An 18,815-nucleotide genomic window follows, 5' to 3' on the forward strand; every position below is an offset into this window, starting at 1 on the left:
TTTTTTTTTAACGTTTGGAAACTTTTTTGATTCATCTGTTTTCTTTCACTTTCAGTTTCTAAAATTTTTAGTTTTTCCTGTTTCTCATTTCGTTTAGTGTTTAGAAAAGTTATTGCTAAGCGATATATATAATAACCCTATTTCCACATCTGTCAATTAGTTATTCGAAATACTGAAAAGGGCTTTCAAGATAATTGCCGAAATATAAAGACTTTTGTCTCTCGAAAGACTGAGGTGAGTTGAAAGACAGATGCCAGAATTGGCCTGTTAATTGTCTTGTTTGTCTTTTAGCAAACTATTTAATAAAAAAAAAAATAAATTGTTTTCTTTTTAAAGCAATAAAATCTATACACCAAAAGAAAATACGATCAAAAAGGCTAAAAATTCAATACAGATAGTTTATAAAATTAAGTAAGAAAAAATAAATAAATAAAAAAGGAAAAAGAAAATTTTCCTGCCCTAGGACTCGAACTCGGATCTCTCGAATGGCATGCCAATGCTCTTCTCACTCAGCCATTGCGTCTGTTGAACCGGTGCTCGCGAAATGATATAAATACTTATTTTTATATTTTATTTCAAACTGAACGAAAAAAGTGAGTGATGCCACAAAAATGAAGGGCCGCAACTGGGGCCATACTAAAATTTTTTATTTCATAATTTTTAACTCTGAGAGGAAACATTAATTAACAGATTTAACGATCATTAGTTAAGTGCCCGTTAGAGCTAATTTAAGGAACGTTTCTGAGTGCGGCTGTTAGTCTTTAGATTTTACTGTTTAAAAAAGCAAAATACTTTTTCTTCATTTACTTTTTAGAAATTTATTTTTTATTTCTTATTAATTAATTTGTTTCCTTTGTTAATTTCATTTTCTTTTAATTTTTATATTTTATTGTTTTAAAAAGAAAAAGATACTTGTTTAATTTAATTTAATTTTTGCGATCTTATTTTATTGTCTTTTTTAATGTAATAATCCTGTAGTTTTTAGATTTTGCCTTAAGAATACAAATTTTGTTTTTATTAAATTTTTAAGAACTATTTCTTCTGTTTCTAATTTCATTTTTTTATTTTATTGTTTTAAAAAGAAAAAATATATTTTTTTTATTTTCTTCTGTTTCTAATTTCATTTTTTTATTTTATTGTTTTAAAAAGAAAAAATATATTTTTTTTATTTCGTTTAATTTAAAAAATATCTTTATTTATTATTACGTATTGTTTTTTTTTTGTGATTTAATTTTTTTATTTATTAGTTTTAATGGTTTTAAAAAGAAAAATATATGTTTTTTATGTTGTTTAAATTTTTTAAACTTATTGTTAAAAGGCATAACGGTAAGACTTCCTTATTAGTAGATCTTTCAATTAAATAGTCTTTCGATAGACAGTAAAGAGCTTTCAAGATAGTTGCCAGAATTGCCCTGTTAGTATATTTTCATTACTGGTATTAAATTTCATTTTGTTTATTGAATTTTATTTTGCTAATTGTATTCCTATTAGTAGCCATTCTGCTAAAAAAGCAGAGTAATAATTTAGCCCTAACACTTTTTCTAGTTTTTGATATACTACTACATATTATGCATATATTACTTTTACAGTGTTCCAGAGGAGGTCGATCCTGATGCGAAACCAAGAGCTAAACCAACTTTCGTCAGCAAATTGGAACCACAAACTGTTGAGGAGGGCGAGCCGGCACGTTTCTGTGTACGCGTAACTGGCCATCCACGTCCCAGAGTTATGTGGCTCATCAATGGTCATACCGTTGTACATGTAAGACACACTTTTCTAAATAATATCCACAAAACCACACATACTTAATTTAACCACATTTTAGGGCTCACGTTACAAATTAACGAACGATGGAATGTTCCATTTGGATATTCCAAAAACACGACAATACGATACAGGCAAAGTCGAAGTGATCGCACGCAATTCGGTTGGTGAAGCGATTGCGACCACCCAACTGAACGTGGTAGAGCGTTCAGATGATTATCGCGGCGTATTGAAGAACTCACCGCGTCGTAAGTACACACTTGAAACATTTTACACATATATTTACATTGCACTACAGAAATTAACACTTTTCCTGATAGCTTTTCTAATACGAAATTAGTTCAACAAAAGAAAATATTTTTAGACACCACTTTTGCACTCGAATTTATATACAATAACAAATATATTTTACTATTTTACCGTATATATACTATATACTTATTTACAACTCACAAACGAATGTAGTTTATATGTGTTTTTGTAAACAACTTGAATTTACTACATTTTCAATAACCAAAAAAAAAAAAAATTAGGCATTGTATATAAACATACAAACATAAATATTTTCACCATCTCGACCAGAACAAATATCACCATGTTTACCACATTTTAGCCAGACAAGTATTCCGTGCAGTTACTGCAATTAGATTTGAGTGTAAAGATTTAAAAAAATATATAAATGCAAACATTCACCTACTGGCACATTCAATGCACACAAAATTCCACTAAAGAAAGATTACCAAACTACTTACTTGGTAAAGGAATCAGTTTCGAAAAATTCTGAGATTTTCTGCCGTAGCGCACTCGCTCACAATTTTATTAGACACTTAGGTCAAAACACACAAAAACTCACTGAACGCAGAAACGCAACTAGGTTACAATACTTAAACTGAGCAGGTACTCTCCTCTCAGCTTTACTCACACACTTAAATCTTCCGATATGTCCGATTCCTTTAAACAATTCCCCATTCCCAATTGAAACGCCATATACCGAAATTCCGCTCCCAAAAAAACAATCCCTCCGCCGTCCAAGCTGCTTTCTGTCCAAGAGGTAATCCACCCGCCTGCTGCCGTTTTTTGGATGAGCACCACGGCTGTTGCTGACGAAGTGCGGAGTTTCGAGGCAACGCTAAGGTTTATACTACATTCTTATTAACTATATATATGTGTCATTTATTGCGGTAATTTTGAATTGTTTGTGTAATTACCATTTTGTTTAGTGTAATCTGTGAGTATTTTCAGTATTATGAAGATATCGTAGAAATTGATATTAAAATTCACATTTTGAAGAACATTTTTTTTTAGCTCTAAAGTATTATTTTTAAAGAATGTTGCAAGAATTCTCTCTTACGCTCTCTGTGTCTCTATCTTTTTGTCCGTTAAACCATGATTCAAAAATACAAGGTTAGATAATTATTGACAGCTGCGGTTTGACACTCCCTTACAAAAGGTTGCATTTACGAAGGACAGAGAAATGGCAAGAATGCAATCCCTTGTTGAGAAAATGGTAGTAGAAAAGTACGCAAAGTAGGCAATTAGTAGTGAAATTCCTTTTGTAAAATCTAATGTATTTGCAGGAAATCTGGCATTTTAAACGAAATGTTGAACGTAATATTGATATATCTACGTGATTTATATGCTATTTAGCTGTATAAAACCCGCAAAATGACTCAAAGTTAAAATAAGACTACTATGAGATTGATGTAAACATCCAATGCTTATGTTTTCATCAGTTAAATATGCTTCATATTCATATACAAATAAACATTGCACAAAAGCTTATACTTTTATTTCACACCAAAGCTACACTGTTTCCATGTAAATTTGCAAAGAAGCAACACGGTGCCACTGCTAAGGGAGCGGTGCGAGAGAGACAACTGTCAGTTTATCGAACCTTGTATTATTGAATCATGAGTTAAACTGTCTATCTATCGCTCTCTCTTCTATCTATCATCTATGTTTGCACATTCATTCTCACAGCGCACTGTCTAACCTACATTTTTCATAAATTTTACTTAAAATGCCATATTTCACCAAAATCTTTTTTTCTGTAAATTTCATAATGTAACTTTAAATATTAAGATCATAAATCTTCGAATACTAACTTATTTGCATGGCCATTATTTGTGCATATATTTTTGTAATGTGGATGTTTAGCTATAAGAAATATATTTAATATCATTTAACTACGTGATTACGAAAATATGATGAATGACTCTATAAACTCAGTCCTAGAATAGTGAAGCCCCTATTTTGAAAGAAAAATAAATTCGGATGCAAAAATGATTGTGACAACATTTTGATAACTTTAGAAAGTTTGTCTATGATAAAATCTTTTTAGAGAAAGTTCAAAGTTCAGGTTTTAGAAGCAGGCCATTCTTAGAAAAAAGAAATCTATCGCTGTTATATTTATGAATAGAGTGCAGAAACGCTTAACACATGAAAAGCATGGTTTGGGGTTTTACTCATAGGAAATAGTGCCGTGCCGAGCGAGGCTGTTGCGACCGAAAGGAAGCTTTAAAATTTCTGTAACTGTATAAGCGTGTTCATACAGTAAGCTTTTTCAATAGCGTTCCGGCGCTGCTAGCAAAGCGGTGTTTTGATTTTGATATTTTTTTATAGGCGGTATACATAAATAATATTTCACTTAGAACGAGTTCCAAAAACATGAAATTTTTAATTCGCTTTTTTACAGGCATGAAAGAGCGGTTCTTTAAAAAGGCAATTTTGCATTAGGTGGTTGTTTTTGGTTTGGAGAGCTTTGTAGAGATTATATTCTCGTTCGGATTTATTTGGCAAGGAAGAGCTGAGCAGAGATGCGGGTGTTCATACTGAACGAAGCGGAGCAGTGCTTTTTGCATGGAGTTGGCCGTAAATATATCAAAAAACTTACTTGTATGAACACTCTCATATAGCTACATACATTAATTTGAAAGCTCGGAGCCGCTCGGCTCGGGCCCGCTATCTGTGTGAACGCACCCTAAAGCTGCAGAAACTAAAAAGCTGGTAAACATACAAAAGTGATTAAACGTCTTTTAAGAACCCACAGCTACCGAACAAAAATGGAATACTGGGCGTCAACGCCCCTTTCTTTCCAGTTGCCGCTGTAACCGCTTAACCGATTTCGGCCCATCCAAATATGTATGTAAAGCTCTTATAGCTCATCGTTCGATTGCTTGCCGTTTTCGCTGTCGCTAACGCGTGTATGCTTTTAAAGCTATTACTCCTGGTCTTAAAACTTTTTAGTAAAAGGTGTCTCATATAGATAAATACTAAGTAGAGAAACATAAGGACTCCATTTTGTTCTATTTTGATAGGTCCAACAGGAGAGTATATCTACTCACAGATAGGTGGGCTGTCTAAAGGAATCGGTAGCGAACTGTCACATTTCCCTTTGTGTGATGGCAGAGCAGTTTGCTGTGCTCTTGAAATGTATTCCAAGGCATAGGAACCTTCCGGGAAACTAAAATGCATAGGAGCTTGCAAACATTACTAAGGAGGCAGTTCATCACGAAAGGGTCCCGTAGGAAAGTGGAACACTGCCAATGTGTGAAATGGGAAATTATTTTGGGCATATGATTTTTAAATTTTGGGTTCTATGGGTAATACTTCTAGCAGCCATTGCTGTTTGTGATCAATTGAGAACAAGATATCGGCGTTTCTCGCAATCGGTGCTTTGCTATTATTTTTGTGCGATGGGCTCATCATTATATTTTTTAAACACAACCCGCAGTTGAGCTTTCAAGTGTTCGGGAAATTATTGGCTTTACCACTGCTCTTCACAATGTACTAATGAGCTTTATCCCAGCAGAAATTTTTGTGCTCAATGCACAGAAATCTTATTACTTTACTAAAACTCATTTTTTATGCATAAGGCTATGCTAGCTTTCTTCAAAGCAAAACTGAATTTAACCAAAAGAAATCGCTTTCCAGCTTAAGTTTGAAAGCTCATACTTTGTATGTAATTTTGCATTCGTAGTGCTTTTTTTTTTAGACTAAGTTCCCTTATACTGATAAGCAAAAATTATGATAGATCAGGTAAGTATTTTATTGAACCTTTAGTAATGGTTCAGTAGTTAAAATACAGAAATTAATTATATGTAAATATTGCGTAATTTCGCCTAAAGTTTTACTACTACTTTTTGCGTATATTTAGTAAGGTTAAACTTTTGTAAACTAAACACACATACCCACGAAAATATTACTCACGGAATTTACTCCTTTTACTGCCTACAGCTTGGTATGATTATGAACTAACTGCTTACCAAAAAGAGCGTCAAGAAACTGAATTGGAAAAGATATTCGATGAACGCAAGCAGTATTTGGCCGAACAGGGCAAACCATTGAAGGGTGTCGAACACTTGAAACCGAAGCAGATCAAACCTGAAGCTCCCGAATGGCAACAAACTGTTAATGCCAAGAAGAGTGAGGACTACTACAGCAAACTGCAAGAACTGGAAACGGAGCAATTGCTAAAGGAGACCAATTTGCGACAGGAATCTCATCAATATGCGATACCCGGTGAAAAGGTCGTACAGAAATCTGCTGCCAAGGGCATGGCGCAATCATACGAGCAGAATTTGTAAGTTTCATCGACACAGCTTTTGATTCGTAACCCTTTGCTAAATTCTGCCCTTACCATTTCACTTTTCAGGGAAGAACAATCGTCCGCAACTACTGCTGCTAAGAAGGTTGTGAAGAAAGCACCAGTTGAACCCACTGAATCGTCTGTACATGGCCGCGAGGTCATCATGAATAAACAACAGCAGACCCAAAAGGAAGTTGTTGGTGATTTGGAGATAACGCGCAAAATTACTGCAACCGAAACCACTGAAATGGAACACAAGGGCACCGTGCAGGAGCGCGTAGTGAAGGGCCCCGTAAAACCATCGAAACCACCAGTGTTCACGAAGAAAATTCAGCCTTGCCGCGTGTTCGAGAACGAGCAAGCCAAATTCGAGGTGGAATTCGATGGGGAGCCAATGCCAACTGTAAAGTGGTACCGTGAAAACTTCCCCATCAAGAGTTCACCAGATTTGCAAATTCACACCTTCAGTGGCAAGTCCATACTCATCATACGCCAGGTGTTCGTCGAAGATTCGGCTGTATTCTCATGCATCGCCGAGAATCGTGGTGGTACCGCCAAGTGCAGCGCCAATTTGGTGGTTGAAGAACGTCGTCGTGCCGGCAAGGGTGGTCTAACACCGCCTAGCTTTGTCAATGTCATTCAAAGCACCACTGTATCCACCGGTCAGTTGGCACGTTTCGACGCCAAGCTAACTGGCTCACGCCCCATGGATGTTTATTGGTTGAAGAATGGTCAAAAGATACAGCCAAGCATCAAATTCAAAATGCTTGAAGAGGACAACCTCTACACTCTACTCATAATCGAACCATTCGCCGAAGATTCCGGCCGCTATGAGTGCGTCGCCGTCAATGTAGCTGGCGAAGCACGTTGCGATGCCGACTGCATTGTACAATCGCCTACTAAACCTGAGAAACCCACCACACCTGGCAGCGAAAAGCCACCACACATTGTAGAGAAATTGAAGAGTCAATCAGTGGAAGAAGGTAGCAAAGTGATTTTCCGTTGCCGCATTGAAGGCAAGCCCACACCGACGGCACGCTGGCTGCGTGGTGAAAATATTGTGAAACCATCGCGTTACTTCCAAATGACACGTCAAGGTGAATATTATCAACTGGTGATTTCCGAAGCATTCCCTGAGGATGAGGGCACATACAAGTGCGTCGCTGAGAATAAGCTGGGTAGCATTCAGACCAGCGCTCAATTGAAGGTGCGTCCAATTGAGAATCTCGATGCACCACCAACCATCACCGCACTGAAGGATGCCTCCGTGACGGAGGGTATGCCAGCACAATTTAAAACCACCGTTACCGGAAAAGTGAAGGCCACCAGTGTTCAATGGTTCCGAGAGGGTGCTCTCATACCGGAAACCCCCGACTTCCAAGTGAGTATCGTTATTTTATTGTTCTTAATTTATCTTTATACATAATTATAATTTTCACTTAAAAAAATTTGTTTGTTAAGTTTAAAACGTAATTTTAGTGAATCGCATTTAAAAACCCCTTGGTTTACTGCAGTAATTATGCAGTAATTACCACCCAATCAGTTTCAGTTAACATATAAAATAACCCAGATCCTGGTTCACTTTCAGTATCTTAGGACAGTGGCGTCGATTATTTTGTTTTCCTTTGTTGTTCGTTTTCGTCTCAATAAAACATAAAAAGTGCTTATTTCATACAAAGTTTTTTAGGAACATTTGTGAATTTGCGATAGTTCCGGGTTTTTAACATGAGTAGCAAGAAAGAATTTTTGGCCCGTCGCCCATCTCCAATGTCAATATCATGTGAGCGACTCAGTTTTACTCTCCTGTTTCCGCCTACATTAGTATTGAGAGTGAGGCCAACACTAAGATGAATTCTGAAACAAACACAAAGACGGTTACGAAGACGAATAGTGAATACGAAGACGAATACGCGGTACGAAGAAAAATACAAACATAAATATATGAGACGATTACGAAGACAAAACCTAAGACGAAGGCAAATATGAAGATCAAAGCGAATACAAATGATGACGACTAATTCGAAAATATATGTGAAACCGACAACGAATACGAAGACAAATATGAATATGAAGACCATGAATACGAATACAAAACATAAACGAGTACTATGGTGAAAGCGAAGGCGAAAACTAATACGATTACGAAGACGAAGAAAATTATGGATGAAAACCAATAAGAAAACTAAAGCTAAGGCTAATATTATAAACGAAACTAGAAATTAAACGCAGGATGTTTCACTTCTATAATGTCCCAGGTGCATTTCTTTTTTATACACGCTGTCGCACAATGGGACTACAGCGGCCAGAAATAGTAAAAACGCACTACCTAATTCCGAAAAAGCAATTATGCAGAATCATTGCAGTATATCCAATTAACCCGTTTATGGATGTCGCATAACAGCTACTGTGGTGGCGCTGTCAACGTAAACGTACTAGATAAAATCTAACTATCACCTGAACTGGTTACCCAAGCCAAGATGTTGCATGGTAGTGCCATTCCAGGTACTACGAGAGATAATCGTTGTTGAGAGAATCTGTTCAGCGCCAGAAGTGATTATATCTGATTAATTTGTGTATACTAATTTTATGCAGATTCTAATTGGTCCAAATATTGTTAAGAAAATCTATTAAGCGCTAGAATAGACTATCTGTAGAAAAAATGTCTATGCCAGAACCTGTTCGGGTATTGTCGAGTAAATCTCAGCTACGGAAATCTAGGCAGGCTCCAAATGGAATCGGGCGTTTTTAAGAGAATTACCGGCTGGCATATTTAAAAAGCTCTGTGGGAGAGCGTTCAAATATGCTCAGTACCATAATGTAATAAACAAAGTGAAGTCTATATGACATATTTATTTTCGATACCCTTATTTGACAACAGTGTTGTCATTGCATTAACCCATTTGCCAGTAGCAACATTTTAAATGTATTTCAAATTTTTTTATTGTAATTCCAAAAATAATTTGTTTTAGGAAGTAAAGAGGAAGTTATGTATATTGAGCCGAAAGATGTTACACAGAAAAGGGAATCGATGAATGCATATGGTGTTCAACTTAATGCATCATCTAAGGTTTGCACCCTGGACTTCAAATCGAGTGAAATCAATTACTCAAATGCCAAGAGAAGACGCCTCAATCCTGATGCAGTTCCATCAACTCAACTTGCATGGCTTATTTCGTAATATTTTCGAATATATTTCACTGTTCTGTTTCTCGATTGGCTCAGTAACCACCTAAGCGATTTTGTGCAAATCCCTTAAAGCGCACCAGTCATTTTGCTTTTCATATAACTGGTTACTTAACCCAAAATCTCAAGTCTCAGTCGAGAATAAGCTCTTACTCTGTTCATCTGTTTTAAACCCGGCATGGACTTATGGAATACAATTACGGGGCACTGCAGCAACCTCCAATATACATACTCCCAAGGTTCAAATAAAAAAATCTTAAAATTATTGTAAACGCTCCGATTTATGTCACAAACAACTAAATATACAATGGCGCGCCAACAAAAATTGCATGCTCCTCTTATTTCTACACTCATTTCTCATACAGTGGCTGCGTTTCTTTATACATTCCGGATAATCCCATTTCAAAGCCGGAATAAACAGAATGCGTTTGAAATATACGTCAACATATCATCAGGAACGTTCTAAAGAATAAATGAACAAAATAGTTTATTCCAAACATTCAGAATGAATAAAGAAATGCAGCCAGTATCATTACGGCGACTTAAAAGGAAATCTATATTAGATATTTTCTAATATTGAGCTATTAAATTGTTATCCGAGCTTCTCCTCCGATTTGTGGCGTGCGCCTTGATGTTGCCACAATTTTACGCCGACTGCGAATGGTAATTGTATTTTTATGAGAAGCTGTCTTTCATGGCAGAAATACATCCGGAGGTTTGCCATCGCCTACCGACAGGCGACCGCTGTTAATAAAAAAAAAAAAAAACATTTTTCTGTATTTTTTTGCGATGTTTCTTTGACTAGGGCTTGAACCGAGGCCCTGCGGAGTGGTAGTGCTAACCACTACCATACATGAAAAAAGCCAAAAGAGGGTTGATGGGGCAATTAAGCTTTATATTGCGGCGCTGTGTTTGGTGTTCACATACACGTTAGCTGCGCAATTAGCGATACGAAATCAGCTGCTGGATCACCTACAGTGATGGAAAAGTTGGTACAATAGTACCTGTATGTAGTTTGAAGGTTTATTCGGTACAAACACACAATTTTAGGTACATTTGGAACTTAGCCAAATAACTTCTCAGGAAATCAGTTCTTATTTTTTATTGACATTTCAATGCATTTTCTGGTGCGGGAAACTGGTCTAATAGCTTCCCTCCTTTGTGAAGGGGCATACAAATGATACAGAAGGGTGGTCAAAGTAACGCAACTGTAGTTGATTACGCCAGATAAACGGAAAATATTTCTTTTTAAAACGTCAGATCGATGAACTGGGAGGAAAGTGATTCACCTACAATATAGTTTTGTCTCGCGCTGCTCGAAGAGATTCTTTTCATAGTTAAACTTTGTTTAATGTGAGTGCAGAAGTTGATATGATATTGATGGGAATTGTTATCCTCCTATTTTCTTTATATAGATATACACATTTACTTTTTAGGTACATCTATCTACTTTTATGTAAAGTTTTCCGTAAATTAGGTACAATTTTATAATTCAATTTTCCATCCCTGATGGAATATCAGCTGTAAAAGAGGACCATAAACGAACAGCTGATTGCTCTTTGTTCAAATAACATACTTCCAAGTCAAAATTAAACATACCTAGCAGGATTGCATAGAGAGTCTGATACAAATTAATTGCCAATTATTTATTAATTGGCAATTAATAATTTGATTCTTTGTATGATAAATTAGGAAACAATTAGGGCTTAAATTGGTGAAAAGGTTCTTAATTGCCAATTAGGGGCCTCTCTAAACAGTCTTAGAGAATTTTTTTGTAAATAAGCAGAATAGACCGAATTTCATCAATATAGTGTTTTTATACCTTTCATGAGCATGAAATGGTATTATAACTTTGGTCCGATGTTTGTAAGTACCAGAACAAAAAGAGATAGACCCATGAAAATGTATACTTATATGATCAGAACGTCGAGCTGAGTTGATTTAGCCATGTCCGTCTGTCCGTCTGTCCGTCTGTCTGTCTGTTTGTATGCAATCTAGTCTCTCAGTTTTCGAGATATCCGGATCAAATTTGGTAGGTGGGTGTATTTTTATAATGTATTAATCATTTGTCGGAACCGGAAGAATCGGACCACTATAACATATAGCTCCCATACAACTGATTGTTCAGATATGAGATTTTTCATTATAACTTCTCCATTTATGCAGCTACGAACATGAAATTTTGCAATACTTGCACCCATTATCAACAGAATACTTACAGTGAAAATTACAAAGATCGGGTCACTATAACCTATAGCTCCCATACAACTGATTGTTCAGATATAAAATTTTGCGTTATAACTCCTCCATTTATATAGCTAGGAACATGAAATTCCGCACTGTTTTCAATAATTATCAACAGAAAACTTACAGTGAAAATTAAAAAGATCGGGTAACTATAACCTATAGCTCCCATACAACTGATTGTTCAGATATGAGATTTTTCGTTATAATTCATCCATTTATGTAGCTAGGACCATGAAATTTCGCGCTGTTTTCACTCATTATCAACAGAAGACTTACCTCGAAAATAACAAAGATCGGGTCACTATAACCTGCAGCCCCCATACAACTGATTGTTCAGATATGAGGTCTTTTATCATAACTCCTCCATTTATGCAGCTAGGAACATGAAATTTCGCACCATTTTCACTCATTATTAACAGAATACTTACAGTGGAAATAACAAGGATCGGATGACTACAACATATATCTTCCATACATCTGATTGTTCAGATATGGGATTTTACTGTAAAACTCCTTTATTTGAACAGCTAAAACCGATAAATTTCGTAAGATATTTTATAAATAATAATACAAAGTCTACTGAGAAAATCGTCAAAATCTATGCTGTATAAGCTTTATCTCCTATAGCACTGATTGTTAAGATACCAGTTTTTACCGTATATCTCCTTTATGTACGAAACTAAACCCAATAAATTGTGTTACCGGTTTACATACCGATCACATAGCGGTGAAAATCACTTAGATTGGTGTCATATAAAGTATATCTTCCATACCTCTGATTGTTTAGATGCGATTTTTTATATAAGTATGTAACTCCTCTATCGATGTATGCAGATGTATTCAAAAGTAGTAATCTGTCAAAGTAAAATTTGCAGATGTTCATGAAAGGTATGAAGCCTTCGGCATAGCCGAAGACAGCGCTGCTCTTACTTGTTTTTTTTTAATTTTAATCCATTTTTTTTAGATTCGGTTGACGTAAAAATTATCCGATTCTGACGTTCTTGCAGAATTATGCTTTTCTTGTTAATATCAGCATAGAATCTGAATTTTATCAAAATCGGATAATATTTGCCATTTCCACCCACAGAAGCTGTGGGCGTGGCGGTGCGCCGACCTTTACCATTTTTCACATTTCTTTATTCCAAAGTGCAAAAGCGAACCTACAAAGCATGTTCTGCAAATCGTACGATTTCAAATCGGTGCGATTTCCAAAATCTATTTCGGAGGATTTATTTATATAAGAGAGAAAAATTTGGTACTAAATCGATGGATATAACGTAAATGATGTGTTTCTAGCAGTTCCCATTTGAAACATTTAATACATTGATTACAAATATACAACAATACTTTGCAAAAGGTACCGATTTGAAATCGTACGATTTGCAGAACATGCCTGTACATATGTGAAATTTTATCGAATTTGTAGTACGGTTATTTCTTTTGGCCGCACCTTATATGAGGACGTCCCTCTGTGTGTCACTGTTGTGCACTAAGTAACCACGTATTTATTATGGTATCAAACAGATCGAAGTCGACGCACGAAAGCCATCTTGTCAAAAACCCCAGAGCCCAGAGAGCTTTTTAACTGACTTCAAAAAAAGGAGAAGATATCAGTTCGTCGGAATATATATATATTTTTTTTTATGTATATTACCGCATAACTTTGGACCAGGTCAACCGATTTCGACAATTCTTTTTCTATCGTAAAAGTAATGTCTCGCAGGTGGTACTAATTTGGTTTAGATCCGATCATTGGATCATGAAAAAATTGACGGTACTCCTAAATATTGTATATGAGAATTGAAGTCCGTTGTGTTTTTTGCTTAAAAATTACTTGTTTTACCTTCCATTTATAAGCGTTTTGTCGAGCCATTTTCAAACTTTTGAACAACTGCTTGAGACCATCAAGCCTAATTCTACCATGTCTGGTAGACAGCTGACTGATGTTGTAAAGTGATAGATTAATTTTCTTAAATAAGTTTTTCTTGCGAGGCCCTTTGGCAGATATAGTAGTTTCGCCTAACGGAACTCCATGGCAGACCAATCAAGGGTTCTGGGACAATGCTGGTGAAACGAAACTTTTTGGGTTGTATGCCGTAAACTTCTGCTCAGACGCAGGGGTCAGTTATGGAGCCGTCAGTGTACCAAATGTCCGTGGTTTACGTCGTTCGTTAGCCAATTGAGTCTTTTAGAGAAAAAGACCTTAAAATTCTGTATGAAGTTATATCTTGGAAGACACATGTCCTAAAAGCTAATGTGCAGCCTGTTCTCTTATTCCATTTATGTGATAGGCTAAACTTCAGGGCTTTATATAGCTCAGTTTTTTTTTCAAAAATACAAAGCTTACATAAAATTAAGTCTAGGGGAAAACACAGTAGCATTATGGCTTATTTTATGTTCAAATTTATTATGTTCAAGCAAGCCTAAATATATGTACTTACCGTCCTCTGAGTATTTATTTCACTATGAAGCTAATATTTTCTCTCTTAAGCTGGGATCCCACGATTGCCGCAATACACCAATTATTGCCTAATTTTATGCCCCAATCGTGTGATTTCACAATACATTGACTCATTCGGCAATAGAGGCCGATATTGTGCCCAATCAAATACGGCCCGTGTGCGGCAATCGTGTGATAGCTAGATTGGCAATCATGGGGCGATGAAAATTTCAAAATTGCGGCAATATTTATTGTATTCTTGTGCGGCAATTGAAGTGAACAATACACATCAATATTTAGGCTGTTTATTAATAATTTACTTTTTTGCTTCCTTATGTGTCCAAAAATCACTGAAATTAATATCCTTGTTTTCGGAAGCAACATAACTTTTAATTTAATTTGTAGTGAAATTATAATTTTTCTTGAAGTCCGATAACGGAATCTTTGCCGCGATATATACCACCTCAAGGAAAATTCATACGAGAAGAATACGAAAGGTATTTTATGCCACCAAATGGCGGACTGCCATGACAGTATAAATTTATTTTAAAAAAAAAACTTTAAGTTCAATACAGCCCACGACAAAGCAGTAGAACCTCAACATTTTGACCAGTCTTGACTATTTTTCTTCTATTTATTTAATCTTCATTATTTTCGTATAAAAGTATAGCTCATTGTCTAACAAAAACTGCATAAATCCAAATTGTAAGCTTTATACAAAAATTATAGAAATTTCTTAAACTTTTGAACACAATCCCACGGTTTATAATTTGGATTTCTAGAAAAAAATGGTTATTTAGTTTTGTAGCTCATTAAAATTTAGTACAATAAGGTGGAGGTTTGAAGTTGCTAAAAGATCCTGTTGATTTTTTATAATTTTTTTAGCTGACGGTATTATGCACTTTCTTCTCTGTAAATTACTTTGTAAACTGCAAAACAAAATTTTTTCTAGAAACCCAAATTAAAAACCATTGAATTGTGATCAAAATTTTAAGAAATGTTTATAATTTTTGTATAAAGTTTGGAATTTGGACTTATGTGGTTTTTACTAGACAATGAGCTATGGTTTTATAGGAAAAAATTAACATTAAACAACAGAAGAAAAAAGTCAAGACTGATCAAAATGTTAAGGTGCTATCTTTTGTTGCGAGCTGTACATATAATTATAAAATTTAATTCCAAACATAAATTATGTAAATTCGCAGCTTTCATTTAAACAAACATAACTCTTTTGTACCAATTTTACTTGTAATGAATAAAAAAACCTCTACGTAACAAAATTAAAAAGAAAACTGTTGCAACTTGAACTCCACATAGCACGTTGCAGTTATCGTCGAAAAATAAAAAAACTATACAATCAAACTTCTAAATAAATGCGTGAGTTTTCGTTGGGCACAAGTTTTTGCTTCTTTGCTTTCAAACAACAACAAATTTGCACGAAATGAGCCCGCAATATACAAAGCAGATGCAATTGATTTATTTTTTTTTATTAAGAATACGCCATTTTTACACAACAGAGAAAAAAACAGAATTTAGAGGTCAGCGCAACACTTTATGGTCACAATTGCCGCATGCTCTAACAATCGTGTGATAAGTTTAGGGTAATTATTGTCACTATATTGCTTTTCGCCAACTTACGGCAATGAGAATTGTATAAAAAGAGGCAACCGTGTGACTGTACAGAATTTCATTGGGACAATTTTTTTATTGTGCTCCAATACAGCACAATAAAAATTGTTCCAGATTGGTCCATTTCCGGCAATCGTGGAATCTCAGCTTTAAAGTCGGTAAAGACTTTCACACGTGCACTGTAAATAAACATAACCTCATGCTTTACAGGTTGTAAGTATAGCTGTAATCCCGAAACCACTTGTCACAAACGTGTGCCAGACCTTCCTATAGACCATACTGTATCCAACATCCCGCTATCGCAGACGGCGGTGAATGGAGGTATAATTTAATTAAATTAGACCGGCGTCACATATTTGTGTCGGCGGTCCCACGTGAAAACCCAGCTGGTAGTGAACGTGTTAAGGTTATATTTTTTTCTTTTTTCTATCTATGTAGATCCCTACCTCTACCCCTGTTCGTTCTAATTGTATTTATGTTGTTCTGTTTTTCTTTATCTTTATTTTTATCTTTATACTGTATCGATAACAAAATCGATAGTAACATCCAACAAAATATCGATAACAAAACTGATAACAAAATCGATGACAAATTCGATAGCAAAATCGATAATAATATTGGTAGCAAAATCTATCATAAAAACGGCAAAAATATCGATAAAAAATCGATAAACATCTTGATAACAAAATCGATAAAAACGCCGATAACAAAATCGACAAATAATCGATAAAGAAAAATTTATAACAAAACTCGATACAAATAACGATAAAAATATCTATAACAAAATTGAAAAAAATATTCGATATCAAAATCGACATCAAAAACGATAAATAATCGATAATAGCATCGATAAATAATCGATCAAATACCGATAACAAAATCGATGACAAATTCGATACAAATTTCGATAGCAAAATCGATATTAATATTGTTAGCCAAATCGATAAAAACATCAGTAACAAAATCTATAAAAATATCGATAACAAGATCGATAAATAATCGATAACAAAATCGATAGAAATGTCGATTATTATATCGATAAGTTCCGAGAATACCGAAAATCTCTAAAATCCTAAAATAGCTCCCAGATTGAGTCTCTGTGTCTCTACCTATATCGTTTTCTCTATAAGTACCTTTATTTTAATCTTTCTTCCTCTACCTTCACCTTTACTTTTATTGGTATCCTCATCCTCACCGTTTTCTAAAAATACGATAACAAAATCGATAACAAAATCAATAACAATATCCATAAAAATATCGATAACAAAACCGATAAAAATATCGATTAAATCGATATGTCCCGAGAATCCCGAAAATCTCTAAAATCCTAAAATAGCTCCCAGGTTGAGTCTCTGTGAAGGTTCATCACCCAGCTCCAGTCATGATTTCTTTCGATAGGGTCACTGACTTGCATTTTTGCAAAAAAGAGGCCAAAACATCGGCCAAAGTTTACTACGGAAGCTGTTGTAAGGCCATTTAAGCATTATCTGCTCCAAAACCAGTCGTGGAGTTTCCAGCAGGATTCTGCGCCGGGCCTTTACGCTAAAATTACCCAAACCTGGCTCGAAAACAATTTTCCAGCATTTATTTCCTCTGGCAGTCCTGATTTGAACCCGCTACTAAGTAGATTATCTAGCGTTCTTGCTTAGAGGCCGTATAAGCCCAGAATTGCAATTTTATCTTTTCTTAGACGAAAATAGAAATCTTAAACAGCGACTCTAAAATTCAGTTCTTATTTCATCGAAGAGTTGGTATTATTTTCTAAAATTTCGTTTTCTGCTTTAATTTCAGATGATCTTCGATGGAAATAGTGCCGTACTACTTATTGGAACAACTTATGAGGAGGATTCGGGCATTTTCACGGTTCGTGTTACCTCATCAACTGGACAGGTCGAGTCGTCAGCTAAGTTGACTGTTAAAAGTAAGGATTGAATTAATAAGAAATAAGCAAATCAAATATTAGTGAACGAAAATGCGAAACGTTGACGGACGTAATCTAACAAAACCGAAACAAACTCATAGCTCTAGCTTGGCTATCAAATATGAAATACATACTCAAATTACAAATTAAGAACGAGACCCGGACTAAAATCAGTGTTCACATTAAGTAGTATGAGAAATATTTGAACGAAACAGCAGAAATGAGATAAATTTAACTAATTATCTTACTAGAACTAGTCGTAAAAGTTTGAAACAATATTAATGCAATTTTACTGAAACTTAAAAATAAAAATAAATATTCTATTATTATTGAAATAGTAAATCCAAAAAAAAAAAAAAACAAAAACAAAAACGTACATAAAAATTATATAAAAACTAAATATTTTTACTACATATCTACTAATTAACATAATAAAAGTGAGCAATTCATAAAAAAATACAAAAAATAAAAATACGAAATTTAAGATTATTAAAGTTAAATAAGTTGGCATTTCTTACACAGCTAGAAAAAAACGCATAGCTAAAAAAAGTGGAATCTAAGCATTACAATGAAATCCGTAAACATAGGGCGAGTGAGCAAGTCTCAATTGTGGATTTTGAGTGTTCTTAGATGTTGCTCAATTGTATCTTTTTTTCGGTTTAAATAATGCAGCAACTTATGTAGAAAGCGTGTAAGCGTGCAACCACACACACACACACACACGAGCGTACGCATGCATTGCTATTGTGGGTAGGCTGTTGGTGCGCAGGGCGTATGAGTAACCATTTAGTCAAAAGCGCTCATATGTATATTACCATACCCCATACACAAGCACACAAGCTTACAAAATTACACACAACGCCAAAAGCACTCGAAAGTAAAAATCTAATTCTGGTGCACATCCAATTTTCGGGCGGAAAAAAACACACACAAAATATGGAGAAATTTTGAATCGCTTATAATAAAGTTGGTCAGCCAACTATGTAGATTTGTGTGTACACTTAACTTGGGAGCCGTGCGCAAAACGCATATTCAGTCTAAAA

General features: G+C 35.1%; 1 protein-coding gene across 9 annotated transcripts in view; it reads left to right on the top strand.

Moving 5' to 3' along the window:
- The window catches only part of sls (sallimus), a 64,900-nt gene extending 47,102 nt beyond the window's left edge, over positions 1-17,798 (top strand). For all 9 annotated transcript variants that reach the window (XM_017622623.1, XM_017622630.1, XM_017622622.1 and 6 more), the window contains 5 exons: positions 1,590-1,761; positions 1,826-2,012; positions 6,001-6,346; positions 6,419-7,733; positions 17,643-17,798. In XM_017622623.1, coding sequence (XP_017478112.1) covers positions 1,590-1,761; positions 1,826-2,012; positions 6,001-6,346; positions 6,419-7,733; positions 17,643-17,783 — 2,161 coding nt within the window. In that variant the 3' untranslated portion in view covers positions 17,784-17,798. The remainder of the gene's footprint in view (positions 1-1,589; positions 1,762-1,825; positions 2,013-6,000; positions 6,347-6,418; positions 7,734-17,642) is intronic.
- Positions 17,799-18,815: the final 1,017 nt, after the last annotated feature.

The sequence above is a fragment of the Rhagoletis zephyria genome, unplaced genomic scaffold (genome assembly GCF_001687245.7).
Source record: "Rhagoletis zephyria isolate East Lansing unplaced genomic scaffold, Rhagoletis_zephyria_1.1 Rzeph_scaffold_02862, whole genome shotgun sequence".
NCBI classification, from domain to species: domain Eukaryota; kingdom Metazoa; phylum Arthropoda; class Insecta; order Diptera; family Tephritidae; genus Rhagoletis; species Rhagoletis zephyria.